Below are 24,648 nucleotides of genomic sequence, written 5' to 3' on the forward strand. Positions count from 1 at the left end.
TGAAGTTAATAGCGAATATAAGGATCTTATTAGGAGGTGGGGCCTCTTAGAGGCAATTAGGTCCTGGCTGCAGCCTCATGAGTGGATTGTGGCTCATGAGAGGGTTAGTTCCTGTGGTTGTGGGCTCCTGATGAACAGGGAAGTTCCCCCTGCCTCTGTCTTGCGTTTCCTTCTGCCATGTTAGGATGCAGCCTGTGTGGCCCCTTGTCTTGGACTTCCCAGCCTCCAGAACTGTAAGCCAAATAAACCCCATAATGTTCTCAGTTTGTGGTAGTTTGCCCTCCATATCTGTGGGTTCCGCATCTGAAGATTCAACCAACTGCAGGCTGAAAACACTTTTAAAAAATTGCATCTGTACTGCCGGCGTGGTGGCGCACACCCGTAATCATAGTGGCTCTGGAGGCTGAGGCAGGAGGATCACGATTTCAAAGCTAGCCTCAGCAAAAGTGAGGCGCTAAGAAACTCATTGAGGCCCTGTCTCTAAACAAAAAAAGAAATACAAGATAGGGCCGGGGATGTGGCTCAGTGGTCGAGTTCCCCTGAGTTCAATCCCTGGTATCCGCCCCCCCCCCCACAGCCCTACAAATTGCATCTGTACTGAACATGTACAGACTTCTTATTATTCCCCAAACAATACAACTCTGCAACTATTTCTACAGCCTTTGCGTTGTATTAGGTATTATCAGTGGAGACAATTTAAAGCATATTGGAGGTTTGTGTAGGTCTTTATGCAGATACATCACTTTTTGTAGGGAACTTGAGCATCCTTGGGTTTTGGTATCCACAGAGGGTCCTGAAACCAGTCCCCTGTGGGTACTGAGGGACAACTAATTGTATCTTCTTATAGGGGCAAAACCCAGACTAGGACCTGCTTTCTGCCTTTGTAGACATTCAGTTACTGGGTGTTCCCCATGTTTCCTGGCCGGGTTCTGACAGTTACACACTTCACCATGTTTAGTGTTAAGTGGGAGACAAAAGTAGCTTTGGCAGGATTTGCATCACCTGGAACTTGCTAAAAATGCAAGTTTCCATCTACTCAGAAACCAGGGTGCACCCCAGCAGCCTGGACCCCTCCTGGTGCAGATGCACACGGGTCTGAGAACCCCTGGCCCTTTGTCCCTCCTGCCTGTGCCTTCACACGGCTGTGTGCCTCAGTTCCCACCGTTGGCAGAGTGCCCTGGGGCTGCTTTTGCTAGTGCCTCTTGCCCTACTTTATAGGATGCAGGACTGTGAGCTTCTGCCTCTGTCTCCTGGGAGAGGCGGCTCCTATAGCGTGTTTGTGGAGTCTGTGCTTCTTAGTCACGTCACTTAAAAACAGCAAACCAGTTTATTAACCATTTGCTCGGTAGAAGTTTAATGGAGAAACAGTTGTTTCCAACAATCAGTCAAAAAGAACAGCTCTTTTACAAACAAGTTATGGCAGTGATGAGTCAAAGCCCCAGAATTGATTCCATATTCCTCTCACCCGGCCCTAGAAGGCCAAGAGGTGGGTGAGGAGGAAAGATGGGGCCGTTAGAATGTAGCTGGAGTAATTACAAAAATACACTCTGATGGAGCATCAGGGAGGGCCGGGCGGTGGTGAAACATGCCGTGGGGAGGGGAGACGGCCGGACGGGAGGAGCTGGAGGCAAAGCCCGTGGGTCTGCGTGCTCAGCGCCTGGGCGATGAAGGAATCCTGATTCCCAGCCGGCAGGTCTGGGGCTGGACACATGCTCTTTTGGGGATCACCTGGACGCCTGGGGAGACAGAAATAATGAAAATGGCAAACCTGATGGTTTTCTTGTCCCTTTGATCCTATTTGCCCAAATGACTAGAGCCATCAAAAGGAAGCCAGGGAGAGCAATCACCCAATTCCTACGGTCCCAAGGGTTCCTAATGCCTTCCACACGTCGCTCCCGTCCTCCCACCTGAGTCCACTGGTAGGACTCATAAAGGGAGGTCAGTGGGCTTTGACTTGGAAGGCATAGTGACAAGCCCCCTACCCTGAAACTCCTCCTTCCTGGTATTCGGAATGCATGCTCAATTGTGTCCTCATCTGGGGTTCTCTTACAGGACAAGTGCTCTTTAAGCCTGATGTCACTCCTACCTGGCCATGAATGAATCTGCTAATTTCCCACTGTCTAAAGGGTCAAGTCCTGAGGCGGTGGAAAAGAGTCAAAGGTATTGGGTCAGGGGAGGGGAAGGGAGTCCCCGAGGCCAGTTGTGCCCTTTGCACCTTGCTGTCTAGGGCAGGGCCTGCTTCCCAATGCCCGCCTTCTAGGACCCCATTGCACTTTTCGAATAGACTCCTAATCCCATTCCAGGGTTCAGGAGCCCCATTCCCTCCCACTGGATGTCTTAGAAGTCAAGAACAATTTTGGCACTGGAAGTCGGCCAAGATGGTGGACTCTATCACACACAGGCCAGGTTGGGGTGCCTGTGGATAATAACAAGACTCCAGCTGCCTGTTTTGACCTGTAAAACGTGTCCATACTGTACTCAGCAGCCGTGCACCTGCAGAAATAAGAAACAGGGCTGTACAAGGAGAAAAGACAGCCATCAATAACGCCCAAATGAGCTGGTAATGTTGCCAGAGTCTCCATCAAGGACTTTGCAGAGCAGTGGACAGAAGTTAGTTACCAGCCTTATTTCAGCTCCTCAGTTGGAAGGACAATAGAAAAGCTGATTGCCTGGGCAGCTCCTTTCTTTTTTCTTTCTTTCTTTCTTTTTTTTTTTTTAAACCAAATAAATTGATTCCTGCTAACGGGACTGATTTAAACTGTCTAGGTAAGGAGAAATGTTATGATGGTTCAGAATTAGATATGGGCTTTGGTGTCCCTGAAGAGCCACTTTAAAGAATGTCTTTAAGATTTCCAAGAATCCAATCCATGCTACTTCTGAAAGATTGTCATTAGATTCTGTGCAAATACAGTTTAGAAAGAAACATAATTCTTGTGAACGGTTCAGGAGTATGACTTTGAACACAGTGCAGGTCTACTCTGCACCTTGGGAGATTAGTGCTTCTGGTAAACTAAGCATGCCAGCCTTCTTCTCACAACTTGTAATACATGTGTCCATATGTGGGGATGGGCTGGTTGCAAACAAGCTGGCTACCAGCAAAGATCCATGTAGTTTGCTGCTACGCCATAGATTAACATATGGATTAACATACATTGAAGGAAGAAGATTATTGATACGGCTAGTTCTTTGCTTTAGGCCAAGTTTCTAGGCTGTTTAAGAAGGCATGTGGGACTCTGTACATGATCATATTCCCGTATACAAATTCAGGCACATGGTCAAGATTTTTCTTAAAATTTCTGAAAATTCTACTGTGCTAGTTCCCAGAGCCACTCAAAGTTATGTATTTGTTAATGGGCCCAAAGGGTTGAGTTTGGAATGACTGGGCAATTAGGCCTTTGTTGTATGTTATCCAATATGTATTATATTTACTTAGATGAGCATGCCTAGGGTGAAGAAGAGAGAACAAGGGAGAAAGGAGAGAAACAAAAATAAACAAAACAAAACAAAAAAATGATACCCTACAAAGAAGCAAATTGGAGGAAGGAAGAGGCATCCGTGAGTTCAGATTGTACAGACTAAGAGCTCAGCTTGGGCCAAATTCTAGAGGTCCTGCTTGGTGATGATGCCAGTGACCACATTTCCCAAGCAAGGTGATAGGGTGGACAAATGGCTTACGGAAGAAAGAAAAGCAGAAAGCATTAACTCCTGGTTCTAACAAGAAATCCTTGGCAGGGGAAATGGGAAAGTTTGATGGTTTTCACGGAGTCAACACAGATATCTTGAGACAGTGTCAAGGAAAGGGAGAGACGTAAGCCATCTCTGAAGGTGAAACAGCGACATCACATCCATAGAAATCGGCCTCTGAATGGCTAAGAGTAGGTTCAGCTATTGGTTTCTAGAGATAGTCTCTGAGGAAAGGTGAGCTGAATGGTTGCTATGGCAACTGGATAAGAGAATTGGTCCACTTATCTGTCCCCATAGTAACTAAGCTCCTGGAGAGCTATAGAGGAATTAGTTATCTTAACATACTACTATTATCCCCATGGTAACCAATCTCCAAATGGGAGTGGTCAGCCTCAAGCAGCAATCTTAGGAAAATCTTTGCTCCCCAGGAAAAGGGTGGGCAGGAGGCAGGGAGGTGAATTTCCCTCTCAAGTCTCAAGTCTCCCAGGAGCTGGAGTCTTGGAGTGTGTGTGTGTGTGTGTGTGTGTGTGTGTGTGTGTGCTGATGTGCTTCTGGGCCTGGGGGAAGGCTAAGACTTTTGGGTGTGTGGGGTCTCTTCTTGCCCCCAGCTCATCGGTGCCCAACTCACTCATGGGTTGCAGTGGCAGGTGCAGCTGGGAGGGGCTCCCCTTCCGGCTACACATTACCATTCTGGTGCAGGGTGCGCCGACGCTGGCTGGACTGCATGCTCAGGACCAGGTACTGCCTCATGAACTCACTGAACCGCTTCTGGTTGGCCAGCTTCCGGGCCGACTTCCGGGCCCCGGTGAAGCCCCCAAACCTCTTCTGCAGCTGCTTCTGTTCTGCCTCGCCAGCCTCGTCCACGCCAGGCTCTGTCTCTTTCTGTGCTTGGGACAGGCTCCGGACACGGGGCATCCGCTTCAGGTGCTGCATCTCCGAGGCTCTTGGGTGGTAAAGAGCAGCGGTCACGTGCTCTGGGTCAGCAGGGCTGAGCTGCCAGGGGCCCCTGGCCATGATCTTGGTGCATGGAGTCCAGAGAGGGCTGGGGAAGATCTTCTCTTCACACTCGAAAATGCACACCTGCAAAAACGGGGGAGGAGAGGACAAAGGGAAAAGAAACAGGAACCTCTGAGAGTTCAAGGTGAGGGAGGAGCTGAGTCCCTGGGACATCTGTGTTGGCACCGATGCAAACGCTTCTGAAGCATCATTTCTCAAGAACTATGCAGTAGTTTATGTAAAGTGTTTTTTTTTTTAAGGTTCATAGAATTTCAGAATTGCAAAGAAACACAGCACCATTTGGCCCAGTTCCATCATTTTACCAACAAAAGAAATCAGGGATCAGAGGTGAGGCTGACTCACTCCAGGTTAATAGTAAGTTAACACAGAATAAAGGCACCCCAAACTACGCCCTCCTATATCCTTAGGTTTTCAGAGCCAAGCACAGCTGGTGAGCATCAGATAAAAGAAGAACTTTAAAAAAAAAAGTGTATTTTTTTTGTTGTTGTAGATGGACACAGTACCTTTATTTTATTTTATTTTTATGTGGCTCGGACCCAGTGCCTCACGTGTGCTAGGCAAGCACTCTACCACTGAGTCACAACCCTAGCCCCAGAAAAAAGAACTTTATTTCCTTCTCTCATCAGGCTTGGGGAAGATCAGATTGGTTAAGGAAACTGGGGATGTGAAAGTAAGTAGTTAAATCTGCTCGTGTGTTTTAAGGTCACCGGGTAGAGATCAGCCCTGGTGCTGTTGATTTTCCATGCTCTACAGTAGCCATCTCTAGCTGTACATCATCTGTGGCAGGTGAGTGTCAAGGGCCTTTGGTATGGGGCAGGTGGGCATGAGTGGAAGGTGGGGAAGGGATGCCATCATCGGATAGGAGCCAGGCAGACCCTCCAGCAACCCTCTGCTGCTGTTCTGCCTCCTCAAGCATCAGGGCCTCTGGTGGAGGCCACCAGCCTGACCATGATACCTGTCGAGGCTTCCTGCCTGGTCCTGACCTTGGCCCACCCTCTTGCCTTCCTGTCTCTGGTTGGGTCTCCTAGAAGTCTCTGGCTCCAACTCTTCTTCCTACTTGGTGTTTTGGCTTCACCCCTAATTCTCCTCCTTGTGTTTCTGGCCTGAGAGAAAACCCCACTTCAGCCCATATTTGACACGGTGAGCAAGCAGGCAGCTGAGCAGCCCTCAGCTGACTATTATGGAGCTTGGGCCTGGCTCCCTGGACACCTTCAGGGGCAGAGGTTGCTAACTCCCCACCCGGATCCATCTCCCTTCTCCATTACTAACAGAACACTGTTTTCTTCCTGAAGGCAACAGATAAGTTTTGAACCTTCCCTACAGAATGAGGAGACCAGCAGCAAGAATGGAAATGATCAAATGCAGCCTCCAGTAAAGCAGGGCTGACTGAGCTGGGAAGAACTTCCCCTTCTCCTCGGTCCTCCCCTTCCTCTAGCTTCAGGTTTGCAATGTGGACATCTTGGCTGGTTCTCAGCTGTCCATCTTGAAACCATGGGGCGATGCAGAGGGTGGAGTCATAGGCATGGGAAGCCATAGGCAGGCAGAGCAGAAAGACGCAGGAGCCTGGAGCTGTCCTGTGAGCCCTGGAAGCCCTTCCATATGAGGAACCAACTCTGTCTTATTTAGGCCACTGCTACTTTAGGTCTTTGGTACTAGCAGGTGAATTCAATTTCTAACTGATATTTTCACCACCTGAGTCTGCCCTTCTGCGTGGTTTCTCTGTCTCTCCCTGAATGGTTCCTTATTCCCCAGTTGACAGACATTTAAGCCCCGGGTATATCTTCACCTCTCTCGTCCCACCTCCATCTGCTTAGTAACTCAGGTCGGCTTCTCCTCTCCATTCCCTCTGAGGGCACAGTGGCTCCTTAGCTGAGCTCTCCATCTCTATCTTTACCACTGGAGTCCATTTTAGGTCCCTGGAGAATACTCTTCCTGAGAAATAACTCTAATCACAACTTGTTCACAACTGTCTGATATTTTGTAAATGAAATAGCTCCAGACTCCTGATCAGGGCATTCGAGTCCCTCTATCTAGCATCTGGCCCAGCACACACCTTGTTTCTAATTCCTCCCATGCACATGCCCCCAGGTACATAGGGCTGTTCCTACTGCCTTTAGCCACTGTTTACTCTCTGATGGAATGACTTCCTTCCATCCTTCCCTTGGGACCCAGCCACAATCCAGTGCTGCCTCTCTAGATACCTTCTTCTAGGTACCTGGAAGAATTGCTCATTCCTTCCTCCGTGTTCCCACCAAAACCTCTTAATTCTTACTTTTAATGCTTAATATAAATAATTGCAATATCTCCTAAGGCCGAGTATAACAAGCGAGGGGCTACATCTCACTTATATTGAAGTGCCTTGTAGGAGTCTTCACCTTCTATTAAATAGTAGACATTCTAGCACCTGGAGACATTTTGGTCGTCATTATGTGTGTGTCTGCTACCGCCACCTAGAGGCCAAGCATGAGTAAAACTCCTTCAATGCAGAGAATGGTTTCTGTTACCGTTTGGATGTGAGATGTCCCCAAAAGCTTCCATGTAAGACAATGCAAGAAGGTTTAAAGGAAATATGATTGGGTTGTGGGAATCTTAACCCAATCTGTGAGTTAATCCTCTGATAGGGATTCACTGAATGGTAACTGAAGGCAGGCAGGGTGTGGCTAGAGGAGGTGGCCTTGGGGGTGTGGCTTTGGAGTCTATATTTTATATCTGGAGAGTGGAGTCTCTTCTGTCTCTGCTTTCTGATCATCATGTGAGCTGTTTCCCTTCTCCACACTTCCTCCATGATGTTCAGCCTCACCTCAAGCCCTGAGGAATGGAGCTGGCTATCTATGGACTGAGACCTCTGAAACTGTGAGCCCCCAAATAAACTTTTCCTCCTCTACAGTTGTTCTGGTCAGGTCTTTTAGTCACAACAGTGAAGAAACTCACTAAAACAGTTCCCCACAAGTGGACCTCAATGGTGAATTTGAAAATCCCTGCTCTACTATATCCATGGGAAATCAGGGACGCGTGGATAGCATCACAAAAGTGTGATGGGCGCGCTTGGCCTGTTCCTCTCAGAGTAGGACCCCAAATGCTTATTGAATTGTGCTGCTCCTTCCGTGAACAGACACAGATGGGAGAGATAAGTCTAGATACGACTAGATCTGCTGTGAGCTCCTGGATTTGTAAGCCCAGATGGTAATTAGATTTGGTGTCAATCAGAGAAAATGAAATTTTATGATCAAACCAGATGCCACAGGCCATATGCAGACTGGACACACTGTTAGGTAAATTAGATGCTAACCAAATCATCCCAATTCTTGATTTAGGAGAAGGTTTGGGGCCAAATAGGAGGGATCCAAATTCACAACAGCATTTGTAGCACCAGATGGGCATATGAGCTGAATGCCTAACCCTGTGGTCTGGGGGCCTCACCAGCCGCTTTCCAGAGATGGGTTAATGGCCTATTAAGTGAGCTGGATGCATTTTAGAAGCCCATGCTGATGACATTGCTATATTAAGCCAAAGTTTGCATGAGCATCTGGAGTCCCAGATTGGTGCCAAATTGATCTGCAAAGCGAGCTTGTGAGGAGACAGAGCAAAGGGCCATTTGGATGTCTGGATCAGAGATTAGGGTACAGGTTGGGAGTGTAGTTCAGTGGTAGAGCACTTGCCAACATGTGTGAGGCCTTTGGTTCCATCTCTAGCACATAAATAAATAAATAAATAAAAGATTAGGGTAAAAGTGAGGAACAGACACAGGGGCTCTCTGGAAGGAAAAGAAGAAGGTCACAGAGACAGTCTAGCTCCTGCCATGAGCTAGACTTCAACCACTTCTGTCTAAGAGATGTTTGGTAGCTACTTGCTCTAGGAGGCTTTGCTAGAATATTCCAGGGATAACACTGGTAGGGCAGCAGAGGCACAGCCAACAAGAAGACCACACAAAGAACAAATCACCTCCTAAGGATGTTCATCTCATGAAGAGAGGTCCACCAGAAAGTGGTTTGTTTTGCAATAGGGTTTTAAGAAGTTTTAAATATATTTCCCCAGACTGTGTCTCGGGGGGAGGGGTTAGTTGCATTATTCTTCATTTCTAAAACAACTCAATGAATCTACTTTTTTTTTTTTCCTTCATGAATTGACGTGATTAGGTAAAAGGCCAAGACATTGCAATGGGTTTGGGTGTGTGAGTCATTTACCAACCAAAATTATAGTCTAACAAAAAAGCCAGCCATTCTTGGACTAACTACCAGGAATAGAAATAGAAAAATTTCTGATGAAGCCAAAAGTCCAAAGGATCCTGGGAAGAGCTCAGAATTATGTAATCTGATGGAGAGACCGAGAGGTGACCCTTGCTGAAATGAGTTCCTCCATCATTCAGAGTGGACACACTCAAAGGTTGCCAGATTTGGAATGAGATGTGCTGTCCTGTGTTCTTGGCATTTCATTAAACTTAAGAATAGATTAAAAGTGGACACAAACTAGAAATGAAAACAAGTGGGCAGCCAGGTTGGTGGGGCGGGGGTGGGGGGCACAGACACACTGAAGCATCTGTCCTGGCTTGTGAGACTTCTGTTGTTTCATTTTCTGACTAGTTTCAAAGAAGTAAAGCTATGAGTGATTCTAGACCCCGAAGATCTGAGATGCAATGAAGAGATGGAAACAGGCTCCATATTCTTCATGGTCTCTGATGTCAGAACTCCACACTGGATGTGCCCACCAGGACTAAGTGTCCTAGAATCTGTTTCCAGGGGACATGTTTACACAGCAGCCTCTGTGCCACCCACCAGGCCATGTGCTGGGACACTCAGATCTGTTGCACAGAGAGCTCACACCTGAGGGTCAGTGCTAGACCTGCAGGTGCCTGTAACAACCGGAACCCACTGGGTTGGGGTTTGCAGCCAAGCACAGCTGGTGAGCATCACCCAGAAAGAAGAACTTTATTTCCTTCTCTCATCAGGCTTGGGGAAGATCAGATTGGTTAAGGAAATTGGGGATGTGAAAGTAAGTAGTTAAATCTGCTCGTGTGTTTTAAGGTCACCGGGTAGAGATCAGCCCTGGTGCTGTTGATTTTCCATGCTCTACAGTAGCCATCTCTAGCTGTACATCATCTGTGGCAGGTGAGTGTCAAGGGCCTTTGGTATGGGGCAGGTGGGCATGAGTGGAAGGTGGGGAAGGGATGCCATCATCGGATAGGAGCCAGGCAGACCCTCCAGCAACCCTCTGCTGCTGTTCTGCCTCCTCAAGCATCAGGGCCTCTGGTGGAGGCCACCAGCCTGACCATGACACCTGGCTAGGCTTCCTGCCTGGTCCTGACCTTCCTGTCTCTGGTTGGGTCTCCTAGAAGTCTCTGGCTCCATCTTTTCTTCCTACTTGGTTTCTTGGCTTCACCCCTAAATCTCCTCCTCGTGTTTCTGGCCTGAGTCAGAGGAAAACCCACCTCAAGGCGACCTCGCCAGGCTGAGTCAGCACCGTGTTCTCCTCGGAGGTGAGACAATCTGGGCTTTGAGGTGTGAGCAGCCTTTATCAAAAGGGGAGGGAGGAGATGGCAGGCCGGAAGGGAAAGCAGGATGTCCCGGGAGCTGTGGAAAGTGACCAGTCATGGTAATGTGGGGCTGAGCCTGGAGAGAGGCGGTCAGGTGGACCTTTGGGAGTTACCTGCAGCCTGGGGGGACCAGGAGGTGGGGACGTGAGGTGGGACCCTAGAGGGAGGGAGGAGCCAGGAAGCGGGCCATCCGGGCAATTCCTTGTGATTATCAAGTGGGGAGAGGAAGAGGAGCCAGGCTAGGAGGTGGAATAAGGAGAGTCAGAGCAGGGAGGAGGCTCGTGAAGGAGGCACAAGACTCTAGAGAGGACGGCCTTCTTGAGAGAGAGACAATGGGCGGAGCCGGACCATGGGCAGGAAAACCTGATGGATGAGAAGGAGGAGGAATGAGGGCGAGTCCCCTGGGCTGCTCTGTGGCTCTTACTGGTCAGAAACAGCCTTGGCCTGGGGCCGAGGAGCTGGAGCCGAGAGCAGGCCCATGATAGTCCAGCATGGCCGGCTCCACGCTTGCACATTTGCCCTAGGAACAGTAGCTGCTTTTGATTGTTTTGAAAGGCTGAGGGGTTTGAGACGTGGCAGCTTGAAACACGCTTAATTGACTTCAAAGGAAGCGGTAATTGAATTACGCTGGTGTTAACAGGAGAGGAATAACTCTCTAGACAGAAGCCAGAGGAGGTGAGAAGTTAGTTTAATGGATAACAACTTAACCTTGGATTTGCACCACAAGTTGGAAATTTAAAATATAACAGAACATTTCAGATCATTGAATGGCCATTGTAGAATGGTCTGCAGGGTCAACAATGGAGGGCATGTTCACTAGGCAGGGAAGGGTTAAACAAGCTATGCTACATTCACAGAAAGAAATAACTTCAAATACTGCTTCATGACATGGGAACGCTATTCTGGTGGACTATAGTAAATGGGGGAAAGATGCAGTTCTTTCTCCGCTGGGATTAATGGTGATTTAGATTTTATTTTTTAATACTTTTCCAAATTTGCCAAATTCTCTGAAGTAAGAAGGCATCATTACACTCATACATTGCTGGTGGGACTGCAGATTGGTGCAACCACTCTGGAAAGCAGTATGGAGATTCCTCAGAAAACTTGGAATGGAACCATCATTTGACCCAGTTATCCCACCCCTCACTATATGCAAAGGACTTAAAATCAGCAGACTACAGTGACATGGCCACATCAATGTTTATAGCAGCTCAATTCACAATAGCTAAGCTATGAAACCAACCTAGGTACCCTTCAACAGATGAATGGGTAAAGAAAATGTGGTACATACACACAATGGAATATTACTAAGTCATAAAGAAGAATGAAATGATGACATTTGTCAGTAAATGGATGGAACTGGAGACTATCATGCTAAGGGAAATAAACCAGTCCCCAAAAGACCAAAGGCCAAATGTTCTCTCTGATATGTGGGTAAGTCACAATGAGCAGTACTGGGGGGTGAGGGAGAATAGAAATTCACTGGATTAGACAGAGGGGAATGAAGGGAAGGGTGGGGGGATGGGAATGGGAAAGACAGTAGAATGAACTGGACATAAATTTCCTACGTTCATGAATACACAACCAGTGTAACTCCACATCATGTACAACCACAAAAATGGGAACTTATACTCCATATTTGTATGATATGTTGGAATGCAGTCTACTGCTATGTAGAACTAAAAAGAACAACTAAAACAACTTAAAAAAGAATGCTTTACTTTAATATTGGGAACAGTAGGGCAGTATGAGCAGGGGTGTGAGTGTGTGTGTTGCTGGGGATGGAACCCAGGGCCTTGCACAGGATCAGCAAGTGCTCTACCACTGAGCCACACCCACAACCTGTTTTACTTTTTGAGACAGGGTCTTGCTAAGTCGCCCAGCTGGCCTCCAGCTTGCAATCCTCCTGCCTCGGCCTCCGGAGCAGCTGTGATTACAGGTGTGTGCTGTGGCACACAGCAATCAGCAGGTCTTTATTTGAAGGTGCTAAGGTGGAAAGGTCATGGGGTTCCTGGCTGGAAAGTGTCCACATCTCTTTCCTCCTGGTGACATGACACTGGGCAAGTTCTGTCCTCTGGGAGAGGCTTGAGTTTCTCACCCAGGGTCTGCTTTCCAGTGGACAGAGGAGATGGAGGGGGAAAAGGTGGCTTCTCCACCTCCTGGACCTACCTCCAGGTTGAAGCCGTCCAGAGCTGGGCGGAGCTTCTCCCGGCAGGTGAGACAGTCCCTCGGACAACTGCTGAACACGCTGGAGAGGAGGCTGAGCAGCAGGAGATCACAAAGCATGATTTTCATGGTGCAGCAGATGCAGGAAGCAAGATGCTAAAACACATGAGGGGGTGGCAATTAGAACAGCCATTGGGGAGGCCAGCTGGGCGGGGCCGGGGATGCAGGAAACCCGTCACCCCCAGTGGGAATAGGTCTGAGATTCATCTTCTAGGAGGGAGCAGATGTCAGGGGGTGCCCGTGCCTGGTCCTGTCATCCAGGACTAATGGCCCTGCACAGGCTGGGGTCTGGGTTCCTGAGGAGAGTGCCCCAAGATTCCTGCCACTCCATTCAGGGAGCCGCTGTGGGGTGGTGGGGACAGTTTTCCAGGGAGCTAAAGGCATTGCTTTGCAGCTGTCCAGCATGTGACTTTAATCAAGCCTCAGTGTCCACTGCTGTGGGAGGGGAACAGTGCCACCTGTCTTGTCACAGGGCTGTTATGACGATGAAGTGAGGTCTGTAGGGAGGTTTTAAAAAGTCCTCTGCAAGGGTGAGGAAAATCTGAGATTTATTAACGACTCAAGTATTTCCCGTCATCCTCCCCAGCTCTTCCTGGGATGGCCCAAATGCTCATGCCCCTGAAATCTCTTCTAGGGAGCTTCCTGGGTTTCCTTGTCTGTTGCTCCTCCAAAGGTGAGCTCATGTTATGGTCTCTCCAAAATTCATATGTTGAAAACCCAACCCCCAAGGATTACCTTGGGGGTAATGGTAGAGAAGGTGGGGTCTCGGGATGTGGGTGGGTCATGTGTGTGGGGGGCTCTAGTGAATGGGATTAGTGCACTTATGAAAGAGAACCAGGAGAGCTCAGTAGCCCCATACACCATGAGAGGACAGGCAAGAGGGTGCCATCTGTGACCTAGGGAACAGGTCCTCACTAGATAATGAACCTGCTTCTAGAACTACGAGGAATGCATTTCTGTTGTTGATAAGGCATTTTGTCACAGCAGCCAGAAAAGACCAAGAGAGTGGGCCTCCTGACCACGGGGCCATGATGGTCACCTTGTCGTTCCACACCAGGCACAGGGCCTGGTATATGGCATTAGTTTTGGAAAATAAACAAAGAAACTATTGTAAGACAGTAGCTCCAATGATTAGTTAGATGGGGATTTACACTCTTCCTGCAGAATGGCCTGCGGATGTGTGGAGTTTCTCCTGTTTCTGTTCACATGTTTTTCCTTGGCTCAAACTTCTTGAATCAGAAAGCTACTTCCTTGGACTACACTATTTTGGGTCCCCATTGAACCACCTTTATTTGGAAGATTAAATGGAAAGGGGAATGAGGGAGCTTTCTGGAAATATGAACATTCTCGAGGTGTATACATTTGCCAAACCCATCACATTGAATATTTAGATTCTGTGCATCTCACTGTAAGTAACTTTTCCTTTAATAAAGAATTCATTGTGGAAAAACAAAAATAATTGCTTTTGTTGCTTTTTCATCAGTCTATCTGAAGAAAATGTATATGGTCCTCCTACTCAAATGCATCTGCAGACCAGCAGGGATCTTGTTAGAAATGCAGACTCTCTGTCCCCACCTCTTGGCCAGGGAACCAGGATCTGTGTTTTCAGTAAGATTCCCAGGTGGTGCATATGCACGACAAAGTCTGAGAGGGGTGGGTATGAGAAGGATGTGAACTGGAGCCCTCAACAGGAGAGAGGAGGGACCTGCAGATGACCCAGTGGCCATGCTGGGAGATCACCTGGCTCTTGCGCATCAAGGAAGCATTTCAGACCAAGAGGATGGAGACTGTCAGGATGTTCGGTAAATACTTGTTAAGCCAATGAGTTGGCATTTGACTTGGGTTTTGAAAAAGAGTCTGCCAGGAGGGCATCCAGGAGACCCAGGAAACAGCAATTCCAAAGGCAGCTGGGAGTCAGGATCACAGCCCCAGGTGGATGGTAAGCAGATGTGGGTACTGGGACACTCCCATGCTCCTGAAGCAGGTCCCTGTAGAATGGGGTGGGGTCCAGATGGAATAGGTCTTGCTTGCCCTATGAGAGGCGCACTTTATCCTTCAGGTGATGGGATGTCTCGGGCTAGCAACAACGAATACAAACATCTATACCCAGGAATGCATCTCAAATTCAATTTTTTCCCTCTTTATCTCAAGGGCGGGTGCCTTAGTTGAGATTTATTGCCTTATTTTCGTAATAACCTTCTAATTAGTCCATCTAAGATCTGGCCTCTCTCTAAGCCATCTCCAAATCCGATGATGTGACTTCATACTTAATTCTATAATGCCCGTGGCCTCCAGGAGGAATTACAAGGACTTGTTGAGTACTGGCTCCAATTGACAGGCTCACTGCCTGTCAATCACCCTTGTATGGAGTCTCATCCCAGTGGATACAGTTCCAACTACACCACGCTCTTGTTGTCTTTGTCCCTCGGCACTGGCCGATCTGATCCCTTTGCCCAGAATACCCTTCTCCGTCTCGTGCCTCGTACACTCTCTGTCTGGGACGCCATCTCCGGCCCCTGGTTTGAACTCTGTCAGTCTCTTCTGCTGCTCTGGCCTCTCAGAGCGGCCCCTCACAGCAGAGCAAGCCGCCCGCCACACAGGCTCCTCATCTGTCACACAGGCACGCCAGACCCATGCGAGAGAGAGTTGGATGCGCTTTGATTGTCTCACCAGCTCATTCTAAGGACTCTGGGCTCACATCCCGGTTCTGTGTCTTGTTAGCTCTACTTAGCCTCTCAGTTCCTCATCTGTAAAATGGATAATTCTGGTTCCTACCTCATATGACCAGTAGTGGGTTCGTGTTTGTTAGCAGTTAATATAGCACCTGGCATACACAAGCCCTTAACAGAAGAGAGAGCCGCACGAAGTTCTCCAGGATATTACCTTGTCTCTCAGCACTTGGCAGCCTCTGATGTAACCTTGGACTTATTCATCCATTTCCCTGTTGGACTGGCTCCCTGGAAGGCAGAACTCCTGTCCTGGGATCCTCTGTATTTCCAGCGCAGCACTTGGGATGTGCTCAAAGTTTCACCAGGGAGAGTGGCAGATCTTGGGAGCCGCCTTCCTTCTCTTCAGCAAATGGAGAGTGAGGAATGTCTGGGAGCAGCTGCCTCATCAGGGATCCAGGGTGCTCACAGCACAGGGCTACTTGAGGACTTGGATTACCCACAAAGTATGAGAAAAATGTCTAGTTGGAGCAAGAAGAGATGGGAACAAGTTTTGTTGCAGAGCAAGGCAAGAGGCCATCCTAAGCTGGAAGTCCAGTGCACCGCTGGAAGAAGAGGTCACAAAGGGCCAACTAGGCATGCCTGGGACAGAGTTCTGTGCTAGGTCTACGCGGGAGACCTGCTGTTCTTCTGAGATGGAAATGCGTCTCATGTTCCAAATGGCCACCTGTACGAAAATACAGTTCTAGAACACAAGCCAGTCTTAAATCGAGACTGCTGGAGACTTCCTTTGGTTTACTTTGAGAAGTGCCTTTCTTTCTTTCTTTCTTTCTTTTTTTAAATTTCTTTTTAGCTGTAGATGGACACAATATCTTTATTTTATATTTACTTATTTTTATGTGGTGCTGAGGATCAAACCCAGGGCCTCATGCATGCGAGGCAAGTGCTCTACCACTGAGCCCCAGCCCCAGCCCCATGCATTACTTATTCCTATCTTTCTAGTCCTAAGACCAGTTTGCAGGATTTATCTAGAAGGGAGCGGCTGTGCCGGCTGCAGCCACATGATGGCAGTGGCAGTATGTCACAGAAGAAAGGGAAGCGAGGAGGGAAGGGCTCAGCTGCCTTTCCTTCCCATCAGAAGATTGCGATGCATAATGTGCGCCTAAACTGAGCTGATAAGCGGTGACAGATGTTAATGAAACGCTTTCCTGCTGAGGGTTTTCATGAAACCTCATTAACAGAGGCGACTTGCGTGTTCAGGAAGTGCTGGGTGGCTCGGCTGATATTTGTTATCTCAAGTTCTGGGTAAATGGGATTTAGGGGTGAGGAGAAGAGAGGGGACAGGTCCTGAGACTATCAGCATGTGCTCATTTGATAGCCTGGCTGGGTGTAAAACATGAGGCCCCTTCAGTTGGCCGTTGGCCTCTCTCCTGGGCTTTGGCCAGGAGCCCCCTGCTGGTCACTGACACACTCTCCTCCAGTCCCCAATCTCCTCTCTGCTCCACCCTCACTTTGAACACATGCCCCCCCCCCTTATTTAGAAACCACCCACTCCGTGTTATCCATTCTCTGCAATTCAAAGAATCCACAAAGTGGGCAGGACAGCACTCTCCCAAGGCCCAGGTGGGTTTGCAGTCTCTAAATGGGGACATCCTGTGCCCTTTGTTCTCCTCACAACCCTGAGTGCAATTGTGTGCTCCGTTTAAGTTAGATCATTTGAACTTTGAAAACTCAGCAGGAGTTTTGATTTTTAAAAACCTTCACTGCTTCCTTATGCTGGCGTAAAGCTCTGTACATACAATGAAGGCAGTTAAAATGAAGTGACTGATTAGTTAACTCATGACTTATATTTGTGTTCAAGCCTTATACTTTGTATGACTTTAGACAACTAAAGTTGTCACCTCCAAGAGCCTTAGTCTTCTCAACTGCAAGATGGGGATGAAGACAGTTTTTTTTTTTCGTTTATTACCCAGTGATAGTGACCATCAGTGAATACAATTTACCTGAGTATGTTTTGAATTTTACATGGCTTGTATTTCATCTCTGAGCCAAGCTTAGCTAACCATTCAGTGTGGCAATACTATAATCAGGCCATTTTGTATTGAATAAAGAAATGTTTAATTGCCTCTTATTTGGATAATGACACCTCATAAATTTGATTGTGTCTCACTGTTTATAAAGATAAAATACTACTATGGTTTAGCCTTAACCTACTCACACATACTCTGGCTTCCAAGGGCAATATAATTAGTTGCTTTTCTTTCCTGTTGGAGGCTTACATATGCAGCTGTAGCTGATGCTAAACCCTGAATTTTGTTTCACCACCTTGTGGAAGTCTGTGATTTGGGGGCTTCTGGTGGAGAAGGGAAGAGGGGAAGAAGTAGTTCTCCCTCTAGAAGTGTGTCCCCTTACTCTTCATCAACTACATGAATAGAATGTTGTTCTATACAGAGGACAGATGATTTCCATATTCCCATGCAGCCCTGTGATCTGGGTTGATTTTACCCCCTTTCTCGGATACACATAATTCATAGAGGTTAAGCAACTTGTCTAAGATTACCCAGTTAGTAAAGAGCAGAGCCAGGAGTTAAACTTGGGTATTTTGACTCCAAATTGTGTGTTCTGGGCAACCATTAACTCCACACCATGTTTCTGCTTTGGGGAGGGGATGGATTCTGGTGGAATCTCATTGGATGGGATCTGTTTGTATTTAACAGAAATCCCGTGACTATTACATTTAGAGCATGTGTGCTGGGCCTGGTGCTCATTGCTTTATGAGCATCCACTCTATGTGTAGGTACTACTATCCCCATTTTGCAGTGGAGGAGACAGAATTCTAAGTGGCAGATGAGGCTCCCACCTGTCTGATTCCCCAGGCTCACGGTCTGACCACCTTCCCAGCCCTGCTTATCTTCATGAGCTGAACCCATTCTAGGGACCTGCTCTGGTCCCAAGCCCTGGGCTCCCCTCGTCTGATTACGGCCTCTTAATTGGGCCTCTCCTCAGTTCCTAGTGGGATCTGTCATTCCCTCCAGCTGCATAGCCCTGGGAGGAAGCTGGGTCTTCTTGAGCTCTGGATCCTGGTCCCACGGTGGACAGGGCTCCAACACGGGGCTTGGCGTGTTCGCCAGTTATTACCGAGGGAGGCTTCTTCAGTTTCTTTTCCTCCTCTGATGGATACACTTTTAAAAAGGTCTCCATTCCCTAAATTTCCACCTGGAAAGAGGGGAATGGCATAGGGTGGGTGGTGGGGACTAAGCAGCTGCCCACTCCATGCAGGGCCAGGATGCCAGGCGGGGAGCCATGAATGAGCAAGAGCCCCGTGTGGAGACAGGGTCCTGGATTCTAGACACGTGGGATTGTAGGCAAGGGTCTTTCTTTCTCCGGGCCTCAGAGAGGCAGTTGAACTAGTTGGTTAATATTTGATTCTTGGAAAGGCCAGATATTTGACCTACCCTGGTAAGACAAGTTAGGAAGAGGGATGGGGCAGAAGAAACAGGTCTTCACAGGGCAGCAGGGGATGGGGGTTTCAGGAAGGGCCGCCAAGGGCCCTAGAGCATGTGCCTTTGTGGCTGCTACAAAGTGGGAGGAAGCACTCTAGACTTTCATCTTCCTGGTCTGGCTCCCACATGTACCATCAAGATAATTTAAATGGACTTTTAAAAGCTTTTATTTATTTTTATAAACTCGATGTTCTTTTTGAAAAAATTGGAAAATACTGATAAGAGAACAATAACTGTAGAACAATCTTCAAGCTTTAAATTTATACCTTTAACAAGCAGTTTTTAAAAGAAAAAAACCTTTAGCTGACAAAACAATTGTACGTATTTACAGGGTGCATTGTGACATTTCAATACATGTACACCACCTGTGATGATCAGATCAGGATAATTGCCAGATCTGTCATCTCCAACATTTATCATTCTTTAGTGTTGGGAACATTCAAAACCCTCCCTCTTAGCTATTTTGAAATAAATAATTAATAATTGCCATCAACCACAGTTACCCCACCATAGCAATCACTTTTGAACACACATTCCCAATTTATTTATTCACAAATTATACACATCATAAAATTCACTAAAGCGCTAATTTCAAAAGGAAAGATCAAACAAAATAAACGTCTCCATTTCTGGCAACCCAGTAGGTAGCTGGGCAGCCGAGCCCCTTTGGAGACAGCTGGCCTAGCTTGTTCGCATTTTGTGACATGGACTGAGTCGGAGCTAACTGAGGACTCCGCAGGCTGTGCGTTCCGGCACTGCACCGCGCGGCTCCTCTGGGGAACTCCACTCACGTTCTGGCTGGATGAATGAAAAGATGAATGGGGGTGGGGGTGGGGGTGGGGAGGATCGCAGGACCAGTGTGAGCAGCCGGGGGCTTGGCACCGAGCCTCTGCAGAAAGCAGAGTCCTGGCTGTGCGGTGGCGAGGCCAGTTACGCACGTCACCAGCCAGGCCGGCCCTTGAGGGCTGGCGAGCTCCTGCTTCTGCAACGCCAAAGCAGCTGCCGGGGTTCACAGAAAGTCCAAAAGGAAAGTGATTGCAGCTGCATGGAAGATGGGCCCCCTCCCCAAATTGGTGTACCCCAAACTTCACAGCAAGCTGGTGGGTTAGAAGGAAGCCTTTATGTTAGATAGTGGGAACAACTGTAGCATTAAATAAAAGCGTTTGAAAAATCCAGTTTGCCTAATGAGCTCCCAGCAATTCAAGCTGCTTATAAACGATTGACATGATGGATGACTGTTTTCTGAGAAGGGGCCAAACCTTTCCTAGGATTCCTGATGAGCAGCGAAGCCCACAATTCAGAACATACAAGATTCAAAGGTCCCTCGTGGGCTCTGGGGGCTGGGAGTGAAGAACCACTGAACTGTGTCATGCAAGCCTGGAGAGCACATCTGGACTTCACTTTCCTACGTGGATGTTCTTGGCATGAAACAAGAATGTAGGCAAACTCGCTGCCTGGCTTATAGTAGGCTCCAAGAAACAGTAATTTCTTTGCCCTCCTTCTATGCTTTTGTCCCATCTGCCACCTTCCCCCTTAAAGCTCTTGATCCATCCAAATTCCACCCTTTCCCAACCCAGTTAGAATCCTCAGAATCCTCGGAGAAAGCTGGGAGCAGTGGTGCCTGCCTGTGATCCCAATGACTTTGGAGGCTACAACAGGAGGACTCAATTTTGAGGCCAGCCTCTGGAACTTTGTGAGACTCTAAGCAACTTAGGGAGACCCTGTCTCAAAAAATAAATTAAAAAAAAAAAAAGGGCTGGGGATGTGGTTCAGTGGTAAAGCACCTCTGGGTTCAATCCCTGGTACCAAAGAAAAGAAAAATCCTCAGAGGAAGCATCTCTTCCCTAACCTCCTCTGAACTTGTGCTCTGCAGTTTGGGGCTAATTGCATCCAGCCCCACATTGTCCTCTAATTGTTTGGGTGTGTTTGTGTTGTGTCCCTGTTATTAGTTCATAAGCACCCCTGACTGTAAAAGGGACGTGTGCCAGAGCCAGGACAGCTGCACCTCAGCCCTGTCTGGGCCACTGGCTGAACAAATCATCGGACCTCTCGGCGTGTTTCTTCAACTGCGAACTCTGAGATAATGATACCGTCTCCCAGAGCTGGGGCTGGATAATGGGTGTGAAAGCACCTAAATCATTGCACAGTGTCAATTGCTGTTATTATCACCCCTGTTGAATCTACAGAGACCCAGTGCCTCCCTGCCTGGTGGGATGCAGCTGATAAATACCTGATTGATTGAAGATGGAATAGCTTGGTGACAGCTCCCGTCTCAGGCTCCTGGGAGTTTGGGTCTGAGCTTAATCCTGCAATTACTCCCTTCATTGGCAATGCAAAACCTCCTGCATTTTTCTAAATCCCTAAGAACCTTCAGCTGATAAAGCAGGGGCTAGTGCCCCTTGGGGAACAGGGCTGCACCCCAGACTGTACCACAGTGTCCTGGACAGGAGGCATCAGGCCACATAAGGAAAACCAAAGCTGATGCTTTTACTAAGGTGAAGTTTGGATATATGCCCCTGCCGAAGACTCCACCAGCCCAAGGAACTCGAATTCTTTCTGTTATTGGTATCATGGCATGAGAGAAGCTTATAGAATATGTCCCTGCCAGACTTCATAAATGAGGAAAAAGGGTGCGTGCAGCAGCCACCCACAGGCAGGGAGAAGGAGCAGTGTTGTCTTTGGGAGGTTTTGAATAAGAAGCCAGGCAGTTACTTTTTTCTCTCTGTGTTGAAAACTCTGGTTTGGGCTTGCTGGCAAACGCCGTGCAAAGCTCATCTTTTGTTAGTCTGCCGAACAATGTTACTGGTTATAATTGGGGCAATTATGGGCTGCTCGAGGAAGCCGAACGCAGATGTTGGAGCCCAGGATCAGGGTATTCAAGTCCAAAGCAGCTCGCTCTAAATAGTCCCTTCCCTGAATCATCCTGCCTTACTTGAAATTCCCCCAGAACTTGCCTGTTCAGAGTGAGGAGGGGAGGAGGGGACGGTGGCGAAGGGAGGGGAAAGGAGCCGCACAAAGAGAGGAGGAGAAAGATGAGGCTGAGAGAGAGCAGCGAGAGTTTCTCTGTTGCGACTTGTGAATGGAGTATTCCACGCGCCCTGGGCAGGAACCGGGCAGGAGGGGAACAATGCCCAGAAGGAAAGGAGACCTGGGAAGGATGCAGGGTCTGGGAGACCAAGGTCAAGCCCACAGACATGCTCTAGGAAATTCACTCACAGCCACGGCTTTCGGCAGTGTATACAGGTGGAGCAAACCTGCAGATCTGACTCTTCCCGCATCATTAGGGATGATTCTATGCAGGGTGGAAGGGAGCAGGGCTCCCTCCAGACTGAGAACTCGAAACCAAATGGCTTTAAGTTCAGTGATGCCTTTGGAGCAGCCTGAACACAACACCAGGAAAGGAGGAAAGCCACACAGAGAGAGAACCCTCGGCGGGTACCAGGGGCTTTCTGGGGGCTGCCCCCAGAGACAAGCGCCCTCCAAGTGCTGCTCCTCGCCTGACCTCATTCCTGCAGCCACCTCTTCTCAACAGATAGCAACCACCAAGTTGGGGCCACAACTGGGGAAGCAAAACTTTTCCTCATTTGCAAGTTTCAGCTTTCTTCTTCGGCATGCCTCTGTAAGATGAGAAGACCCTCAGCCCTCCCCCTTCCCCACTATCTGAGCGCTGGAAATCAGATGAATGAAGAAATAATCTCACGAGAGGCCAGCAGCAGCCACACTGGACAAAGGACAGGGGCGGAGGAGCCAGCCCAGGCTGCCCTGCTCTCGGGAGACTCCAGCAGTTGGTCACGGTCGGGGCTGGGGGCCGCATGCAGTTGCCTACCTGAGAGCTGTCAGTCGCAGGGCTCCCTCGGATGTGAGCTGGGCTCCTCCGTGTCAGCCACACCAGCATATATATCCTCCCCCACGCACAGCCCTCCCCTTCCCTGCCCACCTCGATGACACATACACACGCTGACCCCCTTCATCAACCAGACAGCACAACCTACCGTCCTTCCTGCTGTCCCCCTCCCCTCGGCTCCGCAAGCAGACCTGTGACATGCCTGCCCCTCCATCCACCCAGGCTCCAGCCTGCTTCACCTGGGCTCGGTGCAGCCAGGATCCCTCGGCTGCCTTCCCCTTCTTCCAGAGGCACTGCGAGGACTGACGGGAGCTCTGGCAAGTCAGTCAGAGGGAAAGACTCCTGGCGGCAGCGATGATGAGGCAGACCCCAAATCCTGGAGTCTCCTTGAGCAACCTTTTTGCCTGAGGAGTGGAGAGCAGGCAGCAGGCAGAGGGAGGAAGAGCTCAGCCAAGCTCCCACCGGCTCCCAGGAGCCGGGCTGAGCTAAGCCAAGCCCCCTCCTAATGTCAGGGCCCTCCAGGCGGCAAGGGCCAGGCCACTGGCGGAGGTGTCTCCACCTGCCACAGCCGGGTCAGGAGGCATTTCCACAGGTGCTCACAGCGTGGCGCAGTGCAAAACGCAGCCGGGGCTCAGACAGGAGTGTCTGAAATTCTCCCTCCTCTGTGCCGACCTCAGGCCCTCCTCTGTGAAATGGGTGTGGTCCTCCTGGACAGCGGTGAGGGAGACAATGAGGCCCTTGGCGAATCTAGCGCTGCTCTCTCCCCCTCCTCTCCACAGTAACTGGTACCCCGAGTCTAGACGCCTCCCAGAGCAGGTCACAAGGGGCTTGGCCAGCGGCCTCTGCACCTTCGGGTGTAGGGGCCCGGAAACTGTTGAAGGTGTCCCGCTCCGGGCCGTGGAGCCTCCTTTTGTGCTGCAGGGCAGGCGGAGAAGCAGACTGCAGGAGGCAATGCTCACATCCAATGCTCACCCGGGCTGCAGTGCTCACATCCTGTAGCATCCCTGGAGACTCCGACTTGGGTGACTTGCACTGTGACCTTGGCCTTGGTTTTCCCAAGAGGATCTGATCTATCTCAGAACCCCAGGGCCTGAGCCTGTGTTGTCTAAGGAGCACAGCGTTCACTCAAGGGGCAAGTCCTGCTCTTTTGTGGACCTGGGACGGGGTAGGGGAGGATGAAGGGTAGAATTTGCCCTGACCGCTAATGGGTACAGAGTTTCTTTTTAGTGTGATGGAAACACTCTGGAATTAGATTGTGCTGGCGTTTGTACAATAATACTAAAACCCTCCCACTTTAAATGGTGAATTTGAAGTTATGGGAATTATATCTCAATAAAAAGAAAGCAGAAAGAATGAAAGCATCGCCCCCGTTAGGAACCACAGTTCTGAGAAACAATTTCCCCTCCTGTCTGTGTTCACAGCGAAAGGGCCCAGGAGATCAGGGCACTCCCGACTCCTCCTGTGACTGTCGTTCCCAAATGCTACCCTCCTCCCCGGCACATCAAGGCCACCACTCCGAGCCTTTTGGGAAATCAGCATGTTCTCTGCATGACGTGGGTTGTTCCGCATCCCCATGTATTTTGGGGTTTGAGGTCTGGAGTCTGATTTCACACATTCCTCTGCAGATTGTGCTGGTTACCTAGTGAATACCCATTTCCTGGTTCTTCTTTACTAACCACGACGCTTGATTTTATTCTAGGGGGCCACGTGCTCAGCTAAAAGACTGGCTACATTTCCTGGTCATCTGAACAGCTAAAAGGAGCCAATGGGAATCAAGATACTAGTCCTTGGATGGGTCCTCTAGGAAGGTTCTTTTAAAGGAAGCTAACTCAGCTAGAAGAGGCCTTCTCTTTTCCCTCCTTCCTTCCTTCCTTCCTGGAATACAAATATGTTGACTGGAGCCCTAGCAGCTATATTGGATCATGAGACAACTTTGAGGATGAGAGCTAAAGATGATAGAGCATAAAGATAGAAGGATTCTGGGTCCCCCATGACGATGAAACTACCACATTAACCCTAGATTTCAATCATCTCTCTCTCTCTCTCTCTTTTGAGAAAAAAATGCAAGCATTTGTTTCTGATATCAGTAAAGCCTCAGTTACGAATTACTGCATATCAAACTGCACCAAAGCCAGAGGCTTAAACAACAAACACCCCCCCCCCCCCACCCCCCGCCCT

The 24,648-nt window shown here is 48.8% G+C and overlaps 1 protein-coding gene across 4 annotated transcripts; it reads right to left on the reverse strand.

Moving 5' to 3' along the window:
• Positions 1-1,330: 1,330 nt before the first annotated feature.
• Pnoc (prepronociceptin) lies at positions 1,331-23,317 on the reverse strand. Of its 4 annotated transcripts, none has more exons than XM_015499432.2 (4): positions 22,710-23,317; positions 12,401-12,553; positions 4,371-4,764; positions 1,331-1,736 (listed from the first exon to the last, which is right to left on the reverse strand). In XM_015499432.2, the coding sequence occupies exons 2-4, from the start codon at positions 12,524-12,526 to the stop codon at positions 1,651-1,653; spliced, it is 606 nt and encodes a 201-aa protein (XP_015354918.1). In that variant the 5' UTR covers positions 12,527-12,553; positions 22,710-23,317; the 3' UTR covers positions 1,331-1,650. The 4 variants fall into 4 exon arrangements, with proteins under 4 accessions (XP_015354918.1, XP_048657471.1, XP_048657470.1 ...); XM_048801514.1 differs by lacking the exon at positions 22,710-23,317 and adding an exon at positions 22,453-22,526 and having other exon boundaries at positions 4,443-4,764; XM_048801513.1 differs by lacking the exon at positions 22,710-23,317 and adding an exon at positions 22,453-22,526.
• Positions 23,318-24,648: the final 1,331 nt, after the last annotated feature.

Source organism: Marmota marmota, unplaced genomic scaffold, assembly GCF_001458135.2.
Source record: "Marmota marmota marmota unplaced genomic scaffold, marMar, whole genome shotgun sequence".
Lineage (NCBI taxonomy): Eukaryota > Metazoa > Chordata > Mammalia > Rodentia > Sciuridae > Marmota > Marmota marmota.